Consider the following 22,454-nt stretch of genomic DNA (forward strand, 5'->3'; position numbering starts at 1 on the left):
TTGCTGCTCACCGCGTTGTCCGACCACTCGCCGACCGGCTGGTGGCCCTCTTCACGACGCACCACGACAGACTTCCATCACTGGTCTGGTTGCTCCAGACTGGCTCTTGCTCCCCTTCAACAGAGGAGTACCTCGGACCCTCCTGGTCCACTCCCGACGCCATCTTGACTCCACCGCGTGGGTTTGCCACTGCCAAGACCTGCTGCCCCATTCCTGGGCCCAGCATCATCGACAGCAGACACCTTCGTGGGACAGCTCGCCCTCCATCCTGGTCGCCGCCGCGCCTCCTGGTCCGAGGAACAGCCGAGTCCGACGTCATCCACTCACCTGGTCGAGGTGACTTCAGCCGGTACCTTCCTGGTACCCACACGATCGCTGGCTAGCGGTTGAGAACTGAGTCCCCTCTGCTTTCAGGTTTCCTTCATCACCGATCCAGGCTTGGATCTCTCTGAACATCGACACTGGTCGCCTGCCAGCAACTTCTGCTTTCAGGCTCCTGAGACTACAACGAGGACTCCCGACATCTTGCTGAACCCCACGCAGCCGCAGCCTCTGGGCTAGGTAACTCGAGCCTCTCGGTGCTCCATCGTAGGTTCACTCTACAAGTGTCCAATTCCTTTTTCATTTAGTCCCACTGATCGGATTCCTCCGGAATCAGTAACTTTAAACTATCTACCCTTTCCCATTCCACTTGCAGTGTATATGGTTTCGTGCCTTCGGGCATTTGTGTAAATTATGCAACCAGAAGTATTTTCATAAGAGTTTTGTAGTGTGCTTAGCTCCCTGACTCATAGAGAGCCAGGGTAGTCTTATGAAAATAAAGGATATTTATTTATAACAACAACTTGTGTGGTGTCCTTTCACTTGGTGTTCAAGGGGTATATGTGATGGTAAACAGCTGGCTTAACACGCCCTCTAGAGTTTAGCCTAAAGACTGCTCGTATCCACGCTACTAGGATAGCTGGTCTATAAGGTTGACTTACAACCAATCATCAATAAGGGTCGTTTGGAATGATACACAGTGATCACTAGAATAGAGAGCACTACATATCAGGCCAACTTCTCACAGGCGAAAATGGAGAAAACAACTGAGTAGGAACGCTGAGTGAAGTCTTTCTTGGAAAGGTACGCCAATCTGCCGTGCATACCTGAGGTGGACGAGCAGGGAACGTTCACGGCATTGGTAGCGCTGTAAGGGAGGTATGCTGTGGAAGCAGTGAAGTGGTTGGCGGTCTGCCTCATCAGTTTTGCACGCCGACATGCCTCCCAAGACAGCCCGCGGCAGGAAAACCAGAGCTACTGTCGACGTTGTGGCAGGGAACAGAGCGGCTGTCGCGGGGCGCAATGCTAGGGCTGCGCTGGAGGGAGCTGTAGGTTTCATGGACAACCTGGTGCAAAGAGGTGAGCAAGGGGTGGAGAGTAAAAAAGTACCCCAGATATTTTTGGCAGTGAACAAAAAAAAAAAACATTTAATCCCGCATGTGTCTAAGGCTGCTGCTGAGAAAAAGTTAGATGTGGGAACCGGCAATTTGGATATCGTCGGGGCTAGCAATACAGACCAGGGGAAATTTATGTTGGAAAACAAGGTTGCACAGGGTCAAACAGAGCCTGAACAGAGTGTTATGGGTACTGGTGCTGCTCTGGGAGAGTCCGGGGCAATGATTGAACAAAATATGATGACAAAAAGGCTTCATGAGAGACTTGAAAATAAAAACCGCTGAGGATACTCCTGGTTTGGAGATAGCAGTGTGGTAGAAGCTGAGCCTGGAGCAACTGGCAACGCTGTTAGCAGAGAGAGTGATTCACGGAAGAAGTTTTTTACCCTCTCAGACCCCTCGGATATATCGGATGATGATTGAGATCTAGGTCATAAATCGGGCTCTTTGGAGGGATCAATAATGAGCATTGGTAGTGATCCGAATAGTACAAATCTGGAGGATGAAAAGTTTGAGGTATCCACTGTGCGTAAGCAAGCCCCAATTATGGAGAAGGGGTTGCAGTCAGAAGAGTTTGCTGTTGGACTATTCCTCTTCAGTTGAATCAACCCCTGAAGGTGTAAAATCCTCCGATCAGGTCGCAAGTGGTTTAGTAGAAAAAATAAATGAAGAGATCTCCCTGGAGTAAATTTACCAATGTATTTTAGATCACAGAGTGGATACACGTACGGAGAACTTAAAAACTCACATGGCTAGTCGTAAACTTCAGAACACAGTGAGGAGGATTGCCAAAGTGTGCAATGAATTTACTGAGAGAATGAATGAAGCTGAGGCACTAATATCTACATTGGAGGATGAAATGGTGGCTCAGAAAGCGGCTACAGAAGCTACAAGTGCTCACAAAGACGATACACAATTTAAACTTGTGAGCGGCCGCATCCTGTGTGGATCAATGGCGGTTTGCTATGGTGAGTTGTGATGCTCCATCGTGGCATTGAATGTTCCTGTGCTACTTCAAGTTCCAGACATGTCTAGTTGAAGGAAGAATGCTGGACAATAAATTGGCAGCTATAAATTACCGTCTTCTAAGGCAAATGGAATGTCACTAGGTACCTGTGAGGAAAGGTTCAAGAAGTGCTTTCTTGTGTTTAGAAATGATTGAGGCATCTCTCAAGGAACGCCATCGCCCTGGTCTTCTCTATGTCTTGCATTGTGTACAAGATGCACTACTCCCTTACGGATGGAGACATTGCCTCATTAATATTGAAGCAGAATAAGCCTGGTCTTTCACAAATGCCTCGTGCTTGAGAGGAAGCAAACAGATTTCTGTGCGTTGTGAGGAATTTCCTTTTGTAGTTACTTCACAGCTTGGTCTTTATCTGCGAGTTCCTCCTCTGTATAGTTTACTACTTGCCATGACCCTGGTATCTGGGATTGCATTGTGTCATTAATCAACACTGTCTCTGAAATACTCTATATCGTTCAGCTTATACCTTTATGGGAAGGATCTCTACTGATAAAAAAACCTCACCGACAAGTTCATTTTATCAAGATGGCTAGTGAAATGCTCCCTCTTGCAAAAACATCTTCATCTAGTACTAAACCGAAAAGAGCCAAAAATGATCCTCCATCTCCGGTCCAGTCATCTTCTAATCCGGTTTTGGACTCAATTTTAGATGAACTATGTGCATTGAAACCTTTTATGAATACCACCAATGAAAAGCTTCAACTGATTGAGGACAAATGGATCAGCATGGAAGGTAAAATGTCCGAAATGGAGCAACGTATAAGCAACCTTCAAGATGTGGCAACTAAAGTACCCTTATTGGAGCAAGAAATGTACATGCTTAAACTCCATACAGAGGATTTAGCAAATCGCAATAAAAGGAACAACCTTCGGCTGTATGATCTACCTGAAAATGTTCAGGGTCCAGATCTCCTTTCTTTTTTAAAGAAATTTCTGTCTGACCTTCTCAACCTTCATTCTTCAACTCCTCTCAATATTTAGCATGTTCATCATCTTGGTCGTCCTTAACCTCACTCCAACAAAATATTATTATGCTTTTCGTATAATTCATTGACCTGATGCATGTATTAAAAGTTGCCAGATAAAAACGCAGTCTTGTCTGGTCTGGATATAACATCTTCATCTCACAGGATCTTTCCAACGCTAACAATGCCAGACGTAAAGAATTCCTAGCTCTATGCCCGCAATTAAGATCTATGAATGTTCGTTATGGCATCCTGCATCCTTGTCTTTTCTCGAACATTCGAGGATCCATCTAAACTAAGACAGTTTTTGCATTCTATTACTAGAGTGCATATGAACACTAATGAACAAGTTACTTACCTTCGGTAACGATGTATCTGTAAGAAACATTAGTTAGTTAGATTCCTCACCTTAGAATATCCCCAGGCGTCAGACTGGATCCGGAAGATTTTTCGTCAGCAATACCCCTTGCGCGTCGCTAGGCGTCGTCTGCGGCTCCGCGTCCGTCGTCGGCGTCGTGCGCCGGAATGACGTCGGAGTACTTAGACGCCGCCCTCGCGCGCTGACGTCAGTTCTTGTACATAGCGTTCCGCGCCAGGAACGCAGAGCCATGCAAAGACCGACACTGGTGCCTGAAAAGGATATCCTCAACCCTAGATGTCGGTTCGCAGAACGGGGAGGATGGGTGGGTCGGTGATGAATCTAACTAACTAATGTTTCTTACAGATACATCGTTACCGAAGGTAAGTAACTTGCTCAACTGAAAGAAACACGTTAGTTAGATTCCTCACCTTAGAATAGATACCCAAGCAATACCATCCCCGGTGGTGGGTCTGCGAACCAAGATCACACCAGAAAGTCATGGAGGACAGAACGGCCAAAGAAGCCATCCCTCCGGACTTGGCTGTCAAGGCAATAATGCCTGGCAAACGTGTGTAGCGAAGCCCACGTCGCCGCCTGACAGATGTCCTGCAAAGGGACACCCCGTCCCAAAGCAGTAGTAGCCGCTGTGGCCCGAGTGGAGTGGGCGCGCAGCCCAACAGGAGGGTCCTTTTTTGCCAAGGAGTAGCAAATTTTGATGCACAAAACGACCCACCGAGAGATGGTCCGTTTGTGCACCGCTTTCCCCTTCTTAGCACCCACGTATCCAACAAAAAGTTGGTCGTCCACCCGGAACTGCTTTGTGCGGTCCAAATAAAAGGAGAGCGCACGTTTTGGGTCCAGACGGTGGAGCCTCTCTTCCTCTTTGGAAGGATGCGGAGGCGGAAAGAAGGTGGGCAAGGTGACAGACTGCCCAAGATGAAATGGAGTCACCACTTTCGGAAGAAAGGAGGGACGAGGCCGAAGGACAACCTTGTCCGGATGAACAGACAGAAAAGGAGGCTTTGAAGATAAAGCCTGGAGCTCACTCACCCGTCTAGCCGAGGTGATGGCTACCAGAAAAGCAGTCTTAAGCGTCAGCAGACGAAGAGGACAATTATGAAGAGGCTCAAAGGGAGCGCACATTAGAAATGTGAGAACAAGATTCAAGTCCCACTGAGGCATTACAAAAGGGACAGGAGGGAACGTGTGAGTAATGCCTTTTAGAAAGCGTGTAACCACAGGGGACTTGAAAAGAGAAGGCTGATCAGGAAGCCGCAAGAAGGCAGAGATGGCAGCAAGATAACCTTTCAGGGTGCCCAGGGCAGAGCCCTGCCGGGCCAAAGAAAGAAGAAAGAGGAGAACCTCAGAAAGAGGGGCGGAAAGGGGATCCACAGCCTTTGCTGTGCACCATGCCACAAATTTGTTCCACCGGCAGGCGTATACCGACTTTGTGGAGGGACGCCTGGCTGCCAGAATGATATCACAGACTTCAGGAGGCAAGTCAAATGGCATCAACTGTCGCCGCTCAATCTCCACGCATGGAGGTGGAGGCTGGACAGGTTCGGGTGGAGGACCGTCCCCTGCTGCTGCGACAGAAGATCCTCCCGAAGGGGCAGACGTATCGGAGGATCGGTCAACATACTGAGTAGCTCGGGATACCAGTACCTTCGTGCCCAATCCGGAGCCACCAAGATGACTTGGGCCCGGTCGTGCCTGATCTTCTTCAGCACTCTGGGCAGAAGTGGTATAGGCGGAAAGGCGTACAACAGACCGCAACTCCACTCGTGACGAAAAGCGTCGCCGAGCGAGTGCCGCCTTGGAAATTCCAACGCGCAGAACTGCTGACATTGCGCGTTCTCTTCGGTGGCGAATAGATCTAACCAAGGCTCTCCCCACTGCTGAAAGAGACCGTGCGCCACTTCGGAGTTCAGACGCCATTCGTGATCCATCATGCACCGGCGGCTGAGTTCGTCTGCTCTGGCGTTCAGAGAGCCCGCCAGATGTTGAACCACCAGGGTGACGCCCTGGTGTTCCAGCCACGTCCAGAGGCGCAGGGCCTCCTGACAAAGGGTCCACGACCCCACCCCGCCCTGTTTGTTGCAATACCACATGGCGGTGGTGTTGTCCGTGAACACCTGCACGACACTTCCCCGGACAGAGGGAAGGAAGGCTTTCAGTGCAAGTCGGATCGCTCTCAACTCCAACAGGTTGATGTGGAGACGAGACTCCGCCGGAGACCAGAGGCCTCTGATCTCCGCCTCTCCCATATGGCCACTCCATCCCAGGAGGGACGCATCCGTCACTACGACATGCTCCGGTTGGGGAAGGGAGAGGCTTCTGCCCATGACCCAATCGCGGTCCGTGAGCCACCACTGCAACTGTTGTGCAGTGCCCTCCGAGATCAAGACATGGTCGGACAGGTTGCCGTGATGCTGGGCCCACTGAAACTTCAGGTCCCACTGCAGAGCCCGCATGCGCCGCCTGGCGTGATGCACTAGTAGGATGCAGGAGGCCATCAGCCCCAGAAGCCGCAACACTAGCCTGACCGAAACCCAGGATAGAGGCCGAAAGATGGGAATCAGGGCCTGTATATCCCGGACCCGCTGTTCCGGTGGATAGACCCGGAACTGCGCCGAATCGAGAACCGCTCCGATGAAGAGGAGCTTCTGAGAGGGACTCAGGTGTGACTTCGGCACGTTGATGGAAAACCCCAGCAAATGCAGGAGATCCGCCGTAGTCTGGAGGTGGGAGACGACTGCCTGGGGCGAGCCCGCCTTCAACAATCAGTCGTCGAGATAGGGGAAGACTGGAACCCCTGATCTGCGCAGATGAGCTGCGACCACCGCCATCACTTTCGTGAACACCCGAGGGGCACTGGTGAGGCCGAAGGGGAGCACGGTAAACTGAAAGTGCTCTTGGCCCACCGTGAACCGCAGGTAACGCCGGTGGGCCGGCAGGACGGGGATGTGGAAATATGCGTCCTGCAAGTCCAATGCTACCATCCAGTCTCCGGGGTCTAGGGCAGCTAGAACCTGAGCCAAAGTTAACATCTTGAACCTCTCCTTCCGGAGGAAGGCATTGACGCTCCGGAGGTCCAAGATAGGGCGTAGGCCCCCTTTGCCCTTCTTGGGAACCAGAAAGTAGTGGGAATAACAACCACGACCTACTTCTGGACTCGGAACGCGCTCGACGGCCCCCTTGGCCAAGAGGGCCGAAACTTCCTCGTGGAGAAGATTCAAATGATCCCCCGAGATACGGTGGTGCTGCGGTGGCATGGCTGGAGGGGTCGTCTCGAAGGGGAGGGAGTAGCCCCTTCAGACGATTTGCAGCACCCACCTGTCCGATGTGATGGACCGCCAGTGGAGCAGGTGATGGCGAACTCTGCCGCCCACTGGCGTGGAATGGGCCTGAAAGCTCGGACTAGGAAGGTTTTGAGGCGGATGCTGCCGGGGTGGATGTGGACTGACCTCGTCGTCCTCCAGAACCGCCTCGGCGGAAACCACGTCCGCGCGCAGGTTGGTTCTGCGGCTGGTGGCTAGGCGTACGTGAGGAGGCACCCCTTCCTTGGCCACGAAAGGGGCGAAAGGCGGAAGTTTGCGACCGCGGGGCCGAGAGGCTCAAGGACTTGGACGTAGCCCGGGAGTCCTTAAAGCGATTCAGCGCACTGTCCGCTTTCTCGCCAAAAAGGCGAGTGCCATCAAAGGGCATGTCCATGAGAGAGCTCTGGACATCACCCGAAAATGACGTGGACCGCAGCCAGGCGTGACGTCGAAGCGCCACTGAGGTAGAAATGGCCCTACCCAGCGAGTCCGTGGTGTCAAGCCCACATCTTATAGCATGTCGCGCGGCATCCCTCCTATCGGCCAGAGCCTGGGTAAGTCGTGTCCGGACCTCCTCCGGACACAGGGGCAGCGCATCCTCCACCGCATCCCACAGAGAGTGGGAATAACGGTCCAAGAGACAAGCGGTGTTCAAAGACCGCAGGCCCAAACTAAGGGAAGAGAACAGTTTCTTGCCAAACTGTTCCAGCCTCTTGGAATCCCGGTCCGGCGGAGCGGTCGGGAAGGAGGATTGGGAGGTAGAGGCCTGGATAACCAGACTCTCGGGGGTAGGGTGTTGGGACAGAAAACTGGGGTCGCCCGGAGCAGGGCGGTGGCGCCTGGCGACGTTCCTGTCCACAGGAGGAACTGTGGAAGGCTTGGACCAGGTGCCCTGTAGAACGTCCGTGAGGGCCTCATTGAACGGCAGCAGAGGCTCAGTGGAGCTTGCTGCAGTCTGAAGCACCTCAGTGAGGACGTTCGTCCTCACAGCCACGGCAGGTAGCTCGAGCCCAAGGGCTGCGGCCGCCTTGCGCAGCACCACGGAGAAAGCAGCACCCTCCTCCGACGCCACAGTCGGAGGAGAGATGAATCCAGTGTCTGGCGAGGTATCCAGACCACTGGCCTCCCCCCAGTTCATCTGCCCAGTCCTGGGACAGTTGGGCCTGAGCAGCCATAGGATCCTCGGATCCCTCCCAGTAGTCCCCATCATCCGACTCCTGGTGTAGAGGAGAAAGTAACGGAGCCGGGCGGTAGACAAAATGTGTCTCTAGCGGCGTCGATCTCGGCGTCCATCGACGCCGGACCGACGCCGGGCCCGGAGCGGGACAGAACTGGGGCACGACGTCGAGCGGAGTCGACGTCGGCGTCGGGGGTGGTACCGGTGTCGACGCCGGCGGAGGAGGCGTGACGAGGTCGACCGGCGTCGACGGGGACTCGAGAACGGGTCCCTCGGGCGCTTGCGGCGTCGAGGCCGGAGCCGTCAACGGCGCCGGGGCCGGAGCCACCGGCAGGCAAGGCAGCCCAGTCGGGTCCGCGGGGCCTGAAGGCGCACCAGCGGGCGCCGACGGCGGAGCCAGGCTCCTCATGGCCGAGAGGAAGGCACTGACTTCCGCCGGCGTCGCGTCAGTCCCAGGGACCGGAGGGTATGGGGACGTGCGCGGCGCCTGCGGCTCCGCTGGAGCCGCGGGGGTGGAACCACACTGACCCTCGGCCGAGTCGCGCGACCGGCGAGGGGAGTCCGAAGAGCGATGTCGCCTCTTGGACTTCTTGGAATGCTTCGACTTACCCGAAGACTTGGATCCCGACGACCGATGGTGACGTCGGCTGCGGCTCCGCGACCGATCCTTGGACCTCCTCCTGGACCGGGATCGAGCGACGCGCGGAGCAGAGTGGCGGATCTCGAGAAGCTTACGGGACCGCTCCCGTCTAGCCTTCGAGGTCAGGGCCTTGCAGTCGGAACACGACTCCGCGTCGTGGTCGAGGCCCAAGCAGTACAGGCACCGGCGGTGATGGTCCGTAACCGACATCAGGCGGTTACAGTCAGCACAGGCTTTAAAACCAGGCATCCTACCGGCACCGGAGTCGATTGACAGGATCAAAAAGGATCAAAAAACTAGTCAAAAATTGACTACGGACGCGGAGCCGCAGACGACGCCTAGCGACGCGCAAGGGGTATTGCTGACGAAAAATCTTCCGGATCCAGTCTGACGCCTGGGGATATTCTAAGGTGAGGAATCTAACTAACGTGTTTCTTTCAGATGCTCAATGTTCATAAATAATTTAATTTGATAATGCTTCACAATTTGATTTTTCTTGTTGCAGTCTTTGTTCTTTATGCCTTCACTATACCCCTATGCGGCCTAACTATTTTATAATATTCTAACTTTCCTACTTCCTTATCTCCTCCAGCTCCATCTTCTCCCATTGTTATTCTTGTTCTTGAGTGCTGACATGTTCGATTCTTATTTTCTTCTCTTTATATTTCAGATCTGGCTTTTTGTCCTTGATCTGTCCCTGTATTTCTTTATTTCTTCCACTTTTTTCCATCTTTTCTTTCCCTGCGTTTCCTATCTCTTCCCCCCTCCTCCACCTGTCCATCCTCCCCTCGTCATCTCTATGAATGATTGTTTTATTTGTTCCCTTATGTTCCTATTAATTTTAGTATGCTTCCTAATTTTTATGACCGGTGTCTGTCTTCTTTTTTGTTGTTTTTTACAGTTTGTCGTTCATGTGATTATTCCCCTGTTCCTTAAACATTATCATGTTTAATGTTGTATTGTGCAACATCTGTGGTCTGGGTCATCCTGTCAAATGTCGAAAGGTACTTTATCATTTTACAAAACTTGATTGTCATATTGCTTTTTTGCAGGAAACCCACTGTTACGATGTTGAATCTTTTAAACTTAAGTGTCAACTGGAGGGTCGGGTTGTATGCTCTCCTGCTATCAACCGTAAAGGTGGCGTTGCCATCCTTTCTCAAATCTTTGAAATTACAAATTGCATCAACTGAAAAGGATACGAGTGGACGTTGGGTAATACTTCATGCCACTGTCTATAATAAACTGGTCACCTTCTTCAATGTTTATGGACCGGTTAAACCTGACCCGGATTTTTGGCACAATATGTAACTAAAATTATCCTCAATTACTAAACCCAATATTATTGTTGCTGGAGACTTTAATAATTGGCTTGACCACTTTTCTGACAGAAAATCAGATTGTAAATTTAAACCTGATAAATCCCATAAAGCATTTCAATTTGCTATTGCTTCTCGCCAACTATAGGATGCCTGGAGAACTCGTAATCCTGATTCTTATTAATTCACGTTCTTTTCTAATGTTCACCACACTATGTCTCGCTTTGATTATGTTTTGATTTCAAAATCTTTACTACCCTCGCTCCAATCTTCTGAGATTGGTTCAATTTGTATCTACGATCATGCCCCGGTCTCAGTTTCTCTTGATTTGTCCCTTGCCATTCCATAACAGGCTAGATGGAGATTTAATAATTCTTTACTATCTGATCAAACTTTTATTTTAAATGCTCCTTCCTTTATACAAGAATTTATTCCATTTAACAAATCAAGTGACATCTCTATTCATAACAATTGGGATGCCTTCAAGCCTTGTTTAGAGCTTTTACAATCGCCTATACCGCTAGAAAGAAAAAAAAGTCATTGAACTCCCAATACATCTCCTCCCTCAATCATATTAAGACCCTTGAAAACTCTTACTATACTTCCAAATCCCCTGTTCACCTCCGGGATCTAATTAAGGCTAAATCCAACCTAAATAAATTGTCCACAACCGATGCTTGTAATATCTTACTTTACCCCTAGTAACACTTTATTACACTATGATTCAGATATTGTTAAGGCATTTGAGACCTATTACCACTCATTCTATATGGAAGACACCCATCCCACCATAACTGATACACAGTTATTTTTTGATGGTCTCCCCTCTCCCAGCTCTGTTCCGGATGCCATTGCTCTCTTGGAAAAAGATACAACTCTTCAGGAGATATTAGAGGCAATTAAATCCTTAAAAAGTCTAAGGCCCCTGGTCCTGACGGCTTCTCTATTGAACTTATTTCCTCTTTTTTATCTATTTTTGCTCCGCACTTACTTGAGCTTTTTACCTCCTTTATATTGTACTCTAAACCTGAAGGCTCCTTTCTGGATGCTCTTATTGTAATTCTCCCTAAACCTGATATATATCTCTCCCTTTGTCAAAGTTATCGCCCAATCTTCTGAATCAATTATGACTGCAAAATTTTTGTAAAGATTCTTGCCTCCAGATTGGAAGGGGTTATTTCCCTACTTATTAAACCTGACCAGTCTGGTTTTATTAAGGGTAGGCTCTCCTCAGATAATGCTCTCTAATATTCTCTTCCGAGGGAAAAATTACTCTGACCCTCTAGCCGCATTATCTCTGGACGCCGAAAAAGCTTTTGATCGCATAAATTCGCAATTCATGTTCAAACCTCTTCAATGGTTGGTTTTGGACCCAAATTTATTTCATTTATCAAATTACTATATTCCGATCCCCGTGTATGTGTTAATCATCTTTTATCTCCTTATTTTAACTTACACAGAAGTACACGTCAAGGTTGTCTCTCTCCTCTTATTTCTGTTATGTCTTGAACCCTTTCTTGAGCACATCCGCCAAAACCCTTCTTCATAATTCCCATGAAATTAAATTGTCTGCTTGTGCAGATATCTTAATTTACCTTTCGAAAACCTTTACCTCCTTATTTACAGGAGATTGATTTATATTCTAAAATATCTGGATACACATCAAATTTCTCTAAAACTGAAATGTTACCCTTGAATTCTCTATGTTATCAATGCATGTTTAATGACACCAACTTTAAATGGTGTCCATCAGAAATTAAATATCTTGGTGTATTATTTTCCCCATGCCATTCTCCAAATTCTTACCCATAATTGTACTGCTTTGAAAATTAAGATTCAAAATGTACTCTCCTCATGGTCTTTCCTTCCTGTTGTCCTGGTGGGGCAGGTTGCATACCATTAAAATGATGATTGTACCGCTTATTTTATTTTTGCTCTCTATGTTACTGTTAGAAGGTGGTTCTGCCCCTCTGAGCCGCCCAGATTTTTACTTTTTGAACCCCTAATTTTTTTTCGCTTTTACTGTGGGAGAGCCTCATAAGTTGGGACTCACCCACAGTGAACTTATGATGAAAGAGACTGCATGTGGATTGCACGGGTGTCCCCCTTGTGAGAGAAGGCCGCTGCACTGCAACTGGAGTAAGGGGCACCAGACTAGTAACATGTAGACACGTGTGCACATGCATGTGTACACGTGAAAGGGCTGCGAGGGGGAGATTAATGTCGTGCGCAACCCAGGAGCAGGTACAGATAGAATGGTGTGGCAGGAATTATGCAGAGTTTGGTGGTGACATGGAATAGGCCTTATACTATGGGAAGATACATGCAAGGGAAAGTCAGTGTGCTTCACTGTTTTCACCGAAGGAACACTGCATTATTCTCCTCTGAAGATGGGGACCACATGGGGTAGTTTCAGTTCCCTAAGGCCGACAAATTCCAGACACGCACCAAAGAACACTAAGTTGTGTAAAAAGAAGTATTCTGCTGAGTCCAAAGCCATACCTGTACTGCTTATGGGTCATCCAGAAATGTCATATTCCTCTGACTCCGCTTATAACCGGAGCCTGGCTGGGTTTGACCATGCCAAGCTGGGTTAATGACATTCCTCCCCAAGCTGTAGCATCAGAGGCATTCCAAGGCCGAAGATCTCCTCTCCAAGAGGGAGAGATAAGGGTGGAGCTACAGGTCATTCATCAGCAGCTGACACCTGGTGCAGGAATCAGGCCTGGAGAGAAGGGGGCAAGGGGGCTTTTCAGAGACCATGAGGCCCCTAGATGACGCCATTTTGAAATACCCAAGAGGCCTGTGCAGGAAGAAAGGAGCAGGGGCAGAGAGGTAATGTGTCTCTGCCAGATACAGCAGAAGAGCCTTCATGCCAGCACCCTCCAAATCCTAGCAAGAGGAACTCTCTCTGGGGTGTGGTCTGCAGAGGAAGACTGGTGCTGGAGCCTGGCGCCATGGGCAGCTGGAAGGAGGAACCTCTTGACTGTCCCATGACCCTGGATTGTGCCTATGGGGGAGTCCAGGACCAGTGAGGTGAAGCCTGGGCCTCTGTGCAAGGAGAAGAGGGGCCCAGGATGAGAGCCAGGTGAAAGGCTGGCGCAGGGAGCCAGTGAAGACAGCTCCCTGCTGAGTTCACCTTCTTAGAGGCCAGGAGGGCGAAGAAAAGTGCTCCCAGTGGGCAGGGCTAGCCACAAGGAGCAAGAAGCGGCCACAACAGTGGAAATCGGTCTCCTGGGGGTTGAGATATACCCCCAGAAGGTAGGTGACCTTTGACCTCTGAGAAGACAGAAGACTAAGCATGTGGGGCTCCAACGCTGGTCTTGGATGTGCCCCCGGGGTGGGTCAGGTCCCGGGTGCTGCCCCCAGAAAAAGTAAAGTCTGGGAGCAGGGAGGGGTGCCAGGAGCCCACCCTGGTCCCCGAAGACATCGGAGGAGGGAGAGCGCCGTCGCGTCTCCACTCAAAGGGACCTCTGAGGCCCGGGACCCACAACTTTGGGCCCCGCTGAAAATAAAGTTGGGGAGCGCCATCGAGCTCCCCGTGAAGGTCTCGGGATCCCAACTTGGTGGTTGTGGTGCAGTGGAGGGGGCGTGCCGTCCCACGTCCTCCCTACAAGGAGATAAAAAGCCGGGGAGCGCCGTCACACTCCCCGCGAAGATTTTCCAGGGCCCCAGGCCCGAAGTGTATGCGGAAGTCAGGGAGCGCAGTCACGCTCCCCATGAAGATTGCCCACGGGGGCCCGGGATCCCCAACTCCGGGCCCCGGTGTGAAGCTGGGAGAGGGGGGACTCCCCGAGTCAGTGGGAAGGAGGGGGTAGTGCCGTCGCACTCCCCTGAGGCCTCGCTGGGGCAGCGGCAGTGCTGGTGTCTGCCCGCAGGAGCGGGCAGACCAGAATGGAAGTGCCGGCTCCTGCGTCCGCACACTAGGGTGCGGGCCGGATGGGGAGCCGGCTGGAGCAGCCAGGGGTTGGTTCCCCGAACATCCATCCTTCTCACCAGCCAGGAACGGGGTCTGGGTGGGACCGGGCCCCCACAGACGAGGGGATGCGGCGCAGGAATGTGGGAATCCTATAGCCCGACGCCCGGGGACATATTGTTTGGGGTCAAGGGCAACAAGTTCTCATGTGCATTTTGTCCTTGGGACGAGTAGGACCACCCCCCTACAGCACAAACCCCTTGGCTGCCAGTTTACAGTAAGGACATTGTCTACAGTTAAGGTAACGTGTGTCCATGCTGTTCAAACTTGTATTTATGGTTCATTAATATAAACCCTTTATTATTAGGGTGTGCACTAAAAGTAAATGTTGTAAGCTCGGCCTGCACTACTGACGGTGGTTCTAGTATAAATGTGTACACACGTTTTCAAAGTTTAGTAATATCAGGTTATGTATAATGCTCCCAGAATGCTATGAAAGCAAGTGTGATGATTCTTTGCTTTCAAAATAAAATGTTCACAAAAAAATGGAAGTAGGAAAAAAACATTTTGCTAAACTACTGTAAGATTTTAGGTACCATATCTTTGAGCATCATTTAGTAACATGTTGATGTATGCTTGTATTTCCCAAAAATATTCATTTTTGTTGTATGGGATACAAAAACAAGCATTGGCAAAGCCAGTAGGTCTGAAATTGGTGGTCAGCCTTTTGGTTTTGTCAATGCGTGACATGTTTAGGCATGGTTTTTGCAAAACCTTATCGGTGTGGGAGCTGCTGGGCCCTCAAAGCGGTACAAAAGGGGGTGGTGATGGACGGAGCATCAGAACCAATCAAACACTCACACCCAGTCAACAGATCTGGGTTTGATCCATCACTGTTCTTTAGCCCACTCTGCCACCCCAGTTCAGACATGGCCATATGCAAATCAGTCTGACCCTGTGCCTCATGGGAAAAGTCCAGCCCGAACTGCCAAGCTGCTGGGCCCTCACCATTGGCAAAAGCAAAAAGAATTTAGTCTCAAAAAGCACACACTCCCACAGCAGTTCTGGGCACTGAACAAAACGACTTTGTGCCTATATGCTCCTTGTAACAGAGCAGAACTGAGAGAGAGAACGAGAGAGAGAACGAGAGAAAGAATTTTATTAAACACAAAAGGTCATGGTTAACGCCAGGCCTAATTAGAGGCCCAATTATTAAAGAAAGTCTCAAAAGTGCACCCATGGTATATATCCTCTCATTAAGTGCATATATACAGTTTCCGTGAATTCACAAAAATATACAGCAGTAGGCCTAGAAATAGTACTCCTAGAAAATATTTTTGAACTGCATTTTAGCATGAGCAAATGTGCATGCGTAGATTTGCTCATGTGAACATCTGAATGTTTCAAGTTCACTTTTCCTCCAACCACTTTTTTCCCGACCCTGGAAAACGTTTTATGTCTGCCACTGCCAGGAGTAAATGTCCAACCTTTTTCAATATGGGAAAAGATTAGAAAAGAGTTGGTGAAAACCCTTAAATCATGTAAGTTAGTAGGTTTGCACAGACTCAAAAGGCCATTCCAACCCTTGAACAATTGCTTACCACTACCTTCAGCCCCAGTATGTAGAGCTACAGAAACATAGCAACATAGGGGGATTGCTAGTATACCATGGTACGAGCCCTGGCATAATTAGAGAGGCTATATCAGAACTCATATAGTGAGATTGCTGCCGTAATTTGTCGCCGCATTACAGGGCACAAAAGGGACAAGTGGATTTTGTTACAAGACAAGTAGATTTATGAAGCAACCTGCCCCATGGACACGTAGATATTTTATTAAATTCCACACCCCTAGCGGCGAGAGGCTGCCAGAAGGGGCAACGTGACTCTCCCTAGACCAGCGGGAGAGCTGCTACTCTGATATGCACGGGTAGAGCCTGAAGCGTCCCAAAATACCTTGCAAGGCATGGGGAAGGCTACTAATTTTGGCGTCAAGTGGCCCCCGGAAGAGGGGGTCACCACCAATTTCTGGAGGAGGGAGGTGTAGGGAGAGCTGCAGGAGCTCGCAGACTTCCTCCCAACTGGAAGATTGGAAGTCTCTGGGGGACTTAAAAGACAAGACCTCTCAAGGGTTATCCAGAGTTTGGTAACTCCATGGCTGGCACTTTTGTTCTGCAGCTGGGAGCTGAAGCTGGGGATAGCACTGAAGTGTGCAGGGCTAACCCTGGATGGTCATGGAAATGACACCCGTAGAAGGGGAAAGGTGAAATTGCGCCGTAGTGCATTTCCATGATATTGTGTCTTTTTGGGACTGGAAGTCACATGTGTATAGTGAAAGCATAAGCAAAGTGGGGTTATGTTGCTGGACACTCCTGCTAGGGTGTCTGGCTGTTTATGCTTGATCCTGGGAGTGTAACTGTGAGGCCTTTTTTTTTTATTGCAATGCATTATTACTTATCAGCTATGATAAGTACTGTCATTTTAAGTGATTCCTAAACATGTATTCTTGCTGCTGAGTTAGGTGAAGAACAACCCAGACTGTTAGCCCCTAAGATGTAGAGGTGTATACTGTATGGTTAGTATGAGATGGTCAGTCAGGGTTATGTGTCACCATGGCAGGTGTGCCCATTTTAAATTGAGATAAAAGGGGTGGGAGGCCAGTGGGTAAGGCCCTCACTCCACTTCAGTTTATGGTCAACCTACTGCATTGGGGGCAAGATGATGTGAATACATGGGAGGGGTGGTACTAGACCCCACACCCCCCCTACGGGAGAGGTGGGAATGTTAGGCAATGTCACAAAGTAATTCCAACAGCTTATGTACATTTGTAAATTGTTGCATAGTAGTGTGTGTGTTTAATAAATGTACTCTTACTTTTATAAAGCAAAGTACATACTGGACAATCAATTATTGAGTGTTATTTCTGCGTACTGGTAAATGGCGATTACTAGTCCACACCACCTCCCTTGAGAAAGCCTTAGACTGCTCTGCAACGCTTCCCTCTGAGAGTTAAGCGCTACAATGGGGTGTTTGGTTCCAGTGAAGAACAAATGTAGTTATGTTATTTGTGTAGGCCTCACAGATACTGCCTCGTTTTTCAACAGTTACCCTTTAAAATTCACAATTAATCAAATCAATTCCATTTGTACTAAATTTCCCTGGAACAATAAACCTGCCCGTATTGCTTTAACTAAATTAAGCAAACCAAAGAATGAAGGGGTGTACGATTTCCTAATTTTAAGCTATATCACTGCTTTTCTAGTCAGATAAGTATATGCTCTAAACAAACACTACCATGATGCTCCGGTACCTAGTTGGAATAATTTTGAACGTTCTCTATTACATGATTTTTCTTTTTATGACATCTGTTTTATGTCCAATTGCACCTTCATATCTAAATATTCTATTTTAAAATACTCCCAACACTCGCTGTTTATGGATGGATCTAACTTTCACCAAGCTTTCCTCGCCTCTTCTATTTGGTACAGTAAATTTATTAAGTTTTGCCATAAATCATTCTACTTCAAACACTAGAAAGAGAAGAATATTATATATGTTCACCAACTTGCATCCCATAACTCTGTTTTGCCTTTAAATACATTACAAGATCTTTATGACTTGCCCTCTTCCTGCTTATCTCAATATTCTCAATTATCACAGGCACTTTAATAATTTCTTTCATCTAAAATCTTTCCTATTAACAATACTCCATTTATTCCCGTAAATCCTCTAAACATCATCTCTTCTGACTCTAATCCCAAAGTCTCTTCTATATATAAATGTATATCTACTGTTATCTCTGGAAGACCAAAATCCCCCATTGAACTAGCTTGGGAACTAGACTTGTCCCTCACCCTTTCGCCTCAAAAATGGGACAAACTATGGCAAAGTTTTTTCCACCTCTAGAGATGCTAACATTACTCAATTTAAATTTTTTCTTTATAATAGAAGCTGTTAGGACACCATTATTTTTGCACAAAACTAACCCATCTTCTTCTCCCCTTTGCTGGTCACGACTTTCCACCAATGGTACATTATCTCATTTGATTTACCATTGTCCTAAAATTTTGGAAATCCATCTGGGCCAAATGTTCCAAGATTTTTCATCTCTATATCCCCTTATTTCAAAATGTTTTTCTTGGATCCATGTCAGTTGATTCTCATGATACAGTGCTAAAGCCGAAACTGTTTGATCTTTTTATTGCTCTTGAATTTAATGTTATTCTTACTTGCTGGAAAGAAAATTCCAAAATATGCATGCTAACATGGTGGAATCTTATTTGTGACGAACCTAAAATTTCCACTGTTTCATCTTCATCTGTAGCTCAGAGAATTAAGTCTGAATAACTTTGGTTACCTTTTACTACTTTTCTTTCTACACACTCTTACTAACACTAATTCTTACCTGTTAGTTCTTTTCCCTTCACTTCCTTTCCTCTCTTTTCTTTATTCCTTTGTCTTCTCTCTTTTCTTCTTCCTTCTCTATTCTAATTACTACTCTAGAAATTATTGAGATAGTTATTTATTTGTAGGGTACCCTAATCTTACTTTCCTTTAAGTTGTTACATAAGGTTGTACTTTATCTCTTTCTTCTTTATTTTGTATTATCGCTTCCATTTATTGTATATTTTGCCATGTTACTTTATCCCTTATGTTGACTGTGTTCCTGGTACCTGTTTATTATTCAATAAAAATTATTAAGAAAAGAAAATTAAAAACCCTACAAATAGTTAAGAAAGATATGCTCTGCTGTTTATCTGGGTAATACTTGACCCAATTATTCAAGAATTATATGTAATATTTATTAACTTAGGTGTGCAAACACCATAATACACAAGAAGACAATATTTCAGATAAACCTTAACGTAAAATGCTGCATCTTTAACCAATAGATAGATTACAAAATACGTATCCTGCAGTTTTATTAAGAGATATCTAGTGACCGAGAATGATATCCAATCACATGTACGCAACACAAACACCTTCACTACGGATACCTGAAGTATAGACAAATCCCATTTTTGGATTAACTAACCAGGAATTCAGTACACTTTATGATCATCCACATAGGTTTTGCATGTGATCGTAACAAAACTTGACTTAAGTAAAAGAAGTGAACATAGAGATCCTGCTACTAGCAGGGACATATAACAAGCTTTAATAACAATGGTCACCAGCCAAAGGATCTCTCTGCTCACATTACAGAAAGCAAGAAATACAAGCATCCCATTTGAATACTATAGTTAGTAGGCACCAGAAATAAATGCTGTAGGTGAGGGTGTCAAATCTACAACTCGCTGTGCTCAAAAAATCGTTCACATCCACAAATCATTCTTTGGTTCCAAATGACAAGGGCTTTATTGACACTGAAGCCTGACCACAGCAACCTTACTTGCACAGGGCTCCTAAGAAATACATAAATATATTGCAGATGAAACTAAGTCAAGAAGCCAAATTCTACCTCATTGTAAGGAAGTGTATTTAAGTAACATTAGCCTTGAAAATGCTACACTGGATTTTTGAGGAAGAAAGCTTCAAGCTCGAAGCTACACACCAACCACAAGACTTAATGGGGCACTGGCACCAGCTACTTACAAAGTCAGGCTCACCATTGCGCTCCAATCAGGAACCGAGAGTTGTCTTACTTGCACGAAATCTGGATGGACCAGCAGGGGTAGTTTCCCCTCTGGGGCGTGGGGGCGTTGCCCAGCCCCACCCCAAGAGCTTAACTGAAAGTACCTGGTGGGCTGGTGTTTAAAAGACTGGACCCAGGCAGTGGAAATTTACTTTCTTAATTGGTGCAAGCTTCGGCATCAGTGTTCAGGCAGGGCGCGCCCATTCCTACTGATTAGGAATGAAAGCGTTGTCTTAAGTCCAGGGCGCATGTCAAGGTGGACAGGTCCCAGACTATGGCCAACCAAACATGCCCACTTCAGGCCTCAGATCCATGCTCTGCTATGGAGTGTGGGGGAACACAGGAAGGCCCCTCTGGTGTCCTTTAGGGTGCAGGATTCACCTGCTCAAACCAATCCTTGCTTTCCTCTCATGCATGCGTACGTATAAAATGCATGTGAGCAAAGCTTCCATTGGTGCTGGGCAGGCTGGCCTACCCCCAGTCCCAAACGGCACAAGTGCAGGATGATAAAAAGCATGACCAATCACTATGTGCTTTTATTTTAAAGCCACACTGTGATTGGTTATGTTCCTTTAACAGTGCGTCACGTCATGGAAATGCTCTTCCCTTTTTCCTCTCATTCACAGCACCAGAGATGGCATTGCGTGTGAGGGGAATGGATAAGTCACTTCGCTACGTATTCTGCAGGCTCTGTACTAAGAGTATGTGCTTACAGGCCTGGTGGTAGAGTCTGGTCCAGGTCTATATTTAGGACTCAGAGCTGTTGCCCAGCAGCATGATTTTGATGACTGCATGCATTTCCAGTGAATGGTAATTACATTTCTGCGCACCTTCACTGACCTATGGCCCTGTGCACCTGATTTCACTAACTTTGCAAGCGTGTGTGTGAGTGTTTGTATGTGTCTTGAATACGATATTTGAAAGTTCCTTGTACAATGACGACAGATGTGCACTTCTGGAAGACAAAATGGGATACCCTGCAGTTTCCACGCTGACTCAAACAGTTTAGAAAGAGAAGCGAAATTGTCATTTTTTTAGACAAGCTCGCTTTTTAACAATCCACAGAAAAGGGTTTTCATGATTAACGAGTTAAATTGAGAAAATGAAACATTGAATAGACCTACAAGACATTGTGCCATGAATATTTGCTTTTATGATAATGTAGGATCAATCAGCGTTGATTTTGGATACAGTTTCGATGGCACCGTGTATCCCATCTGTATTGTCAATATTCCTTACACTTTTTGCTTTTCCTGCAACCTGATTATTTACTCCACTGGGGCGGAGACCTGTGCTCTTTTCGTGTGGATTTCAGTATAATCAATAACACTTTCTTTGTATGCACATCACACATACGACAGGAGTGAGGCCTAGCACTGGTTTTATGCGTGTACGCACGGACTCTCTGCACATTACAAGTGCATCTACTCAACGTAATTTGTGCATAGTATTGTTTAGACGTTGCAAGTGTATTTCAGAAAGTTTACCTTTCGTTTGATAGCCCCACTACTTTATAAATTGACCAGGCCGCCACTGGGGACCAGTACAAAATAAAACACATTGGAATATTCATATGGTCCAGAAGACCAAGAATAAACGTAAAACAGATAAAACTTCAAGGATAGCACTAGAACTTGAAAAGAAAAAAGTATCATGTAGGCACAATGGAGATTCTACAGTTAGACGCAACATCCTTACTGAAGGACACTAAGAACAAGCTTCTCAGGTATTTGAAAGCTAGCAAAACTTGAGAATAAACTTAGCTCATGGAAGACATGCACCTTTGCTTCTATCAGGTCATTTTACCTTTGTGAAGAGATTGGATTTTGAGAATAATGCACCTATGTGTAGCTCAAGAACGGCAAACGTGATTGTAGTATCAAAAAGCAAGGCTGCAATTCAAAATGACAGAATGAGACCAGATTTTTCCAAAGTCTCCCAGAGAACCCCTGCTCCCACATATATTCCATGAATGAACAAGTCAGCATTCGCTTTGTCCACTCAAATACAAACTCAAATGTACTGGAAAATAAAAATAAAATAAAAGATAGATTAGGGTCTTCAAAACAATAAGGAAGAGGCAAACTAACCTGCAGAATACTTCCAAGTTGTTTATGGAAAAATTTGACAAATTCTTTACTTTCATCATGTTGCTGTGTAAGAGTCAGTACCATGCGTTTTATTGATGTCAGAAGCGTAGCAGAACATACATGTTCCATGTGTTCCTGTGAACCAAACGGATAATATTTAACATATACTTAGCAGAAACCTTTAATTAACAACATGAAAGTAAGAGCTTGAATCAAACAATCAACATCTGACCTGCTAATTTAGTCTCTGCTCTCCATTTTTAGTCCAGACAAATGAGTCGTTTGCTTATTACAACAAGCATTGGCATAGCCAATAGGTCTCGCCTTTGGGACCTTATAAGTGGTTAGTCATGCAGTACATTATACTGGGTGCTGTCCCGCCATGGATTGAAGCATTATCAGACTTATCTGCACCACTTTTGCATCTTGTGCAATAGCTCATTTGATGCGAAGGAAAATAAAATAAAAATGGACTTTTTAGATGGGAGGTCTAACTAAACCAAATAAAAATGGTACGATTAGGATTCCCATAGACTCCCTTCTTGTTTCAGCAGGATACATTTGAGTTG

General features: G+C 47.0%; 1 protein-coding gene across 5 annotated transcripts in view; it reads right to left on the reverse strand.

The window, feature by feature from the left end:
- The window catches only part of PCM1 (pericentriolar material 1), a 1,275,228-nt gene that overhangs the window by 349,282 nt on the left and 903,492 nt on the right, over positions 1–22,454 (reverse strand). For all 5 annotated transcript variants that reach the window (XM_085641994.1, XM_085641996.1, XM_085641995.1 and 2 more), the window contains one exon: positions 21,886–22,020. In XM_085641994.1, coding sequence (XP_085498120.1) covers positions 21,886–22,020 — 135 coding nt within the window. The remainder of the gene's footprint in view (positions 1–21,885; positions 22,021–22,454) is intronic.

The sequence above is a fragment of the Triturus cristatus genome, chromosome 2_2, assembly GCF_964204655.1.
Source record: "Triturus cristatus chromosome 2_2, aTriCri1.1, whole genome shotgun sequence".
NCBI classification, from domain to species: domain Eukaryota; kingdom Metazoa; phylum Chordata; class Amphibia; order Caudata; family Salamandridae; genus Triturus; species Triturus cristatus.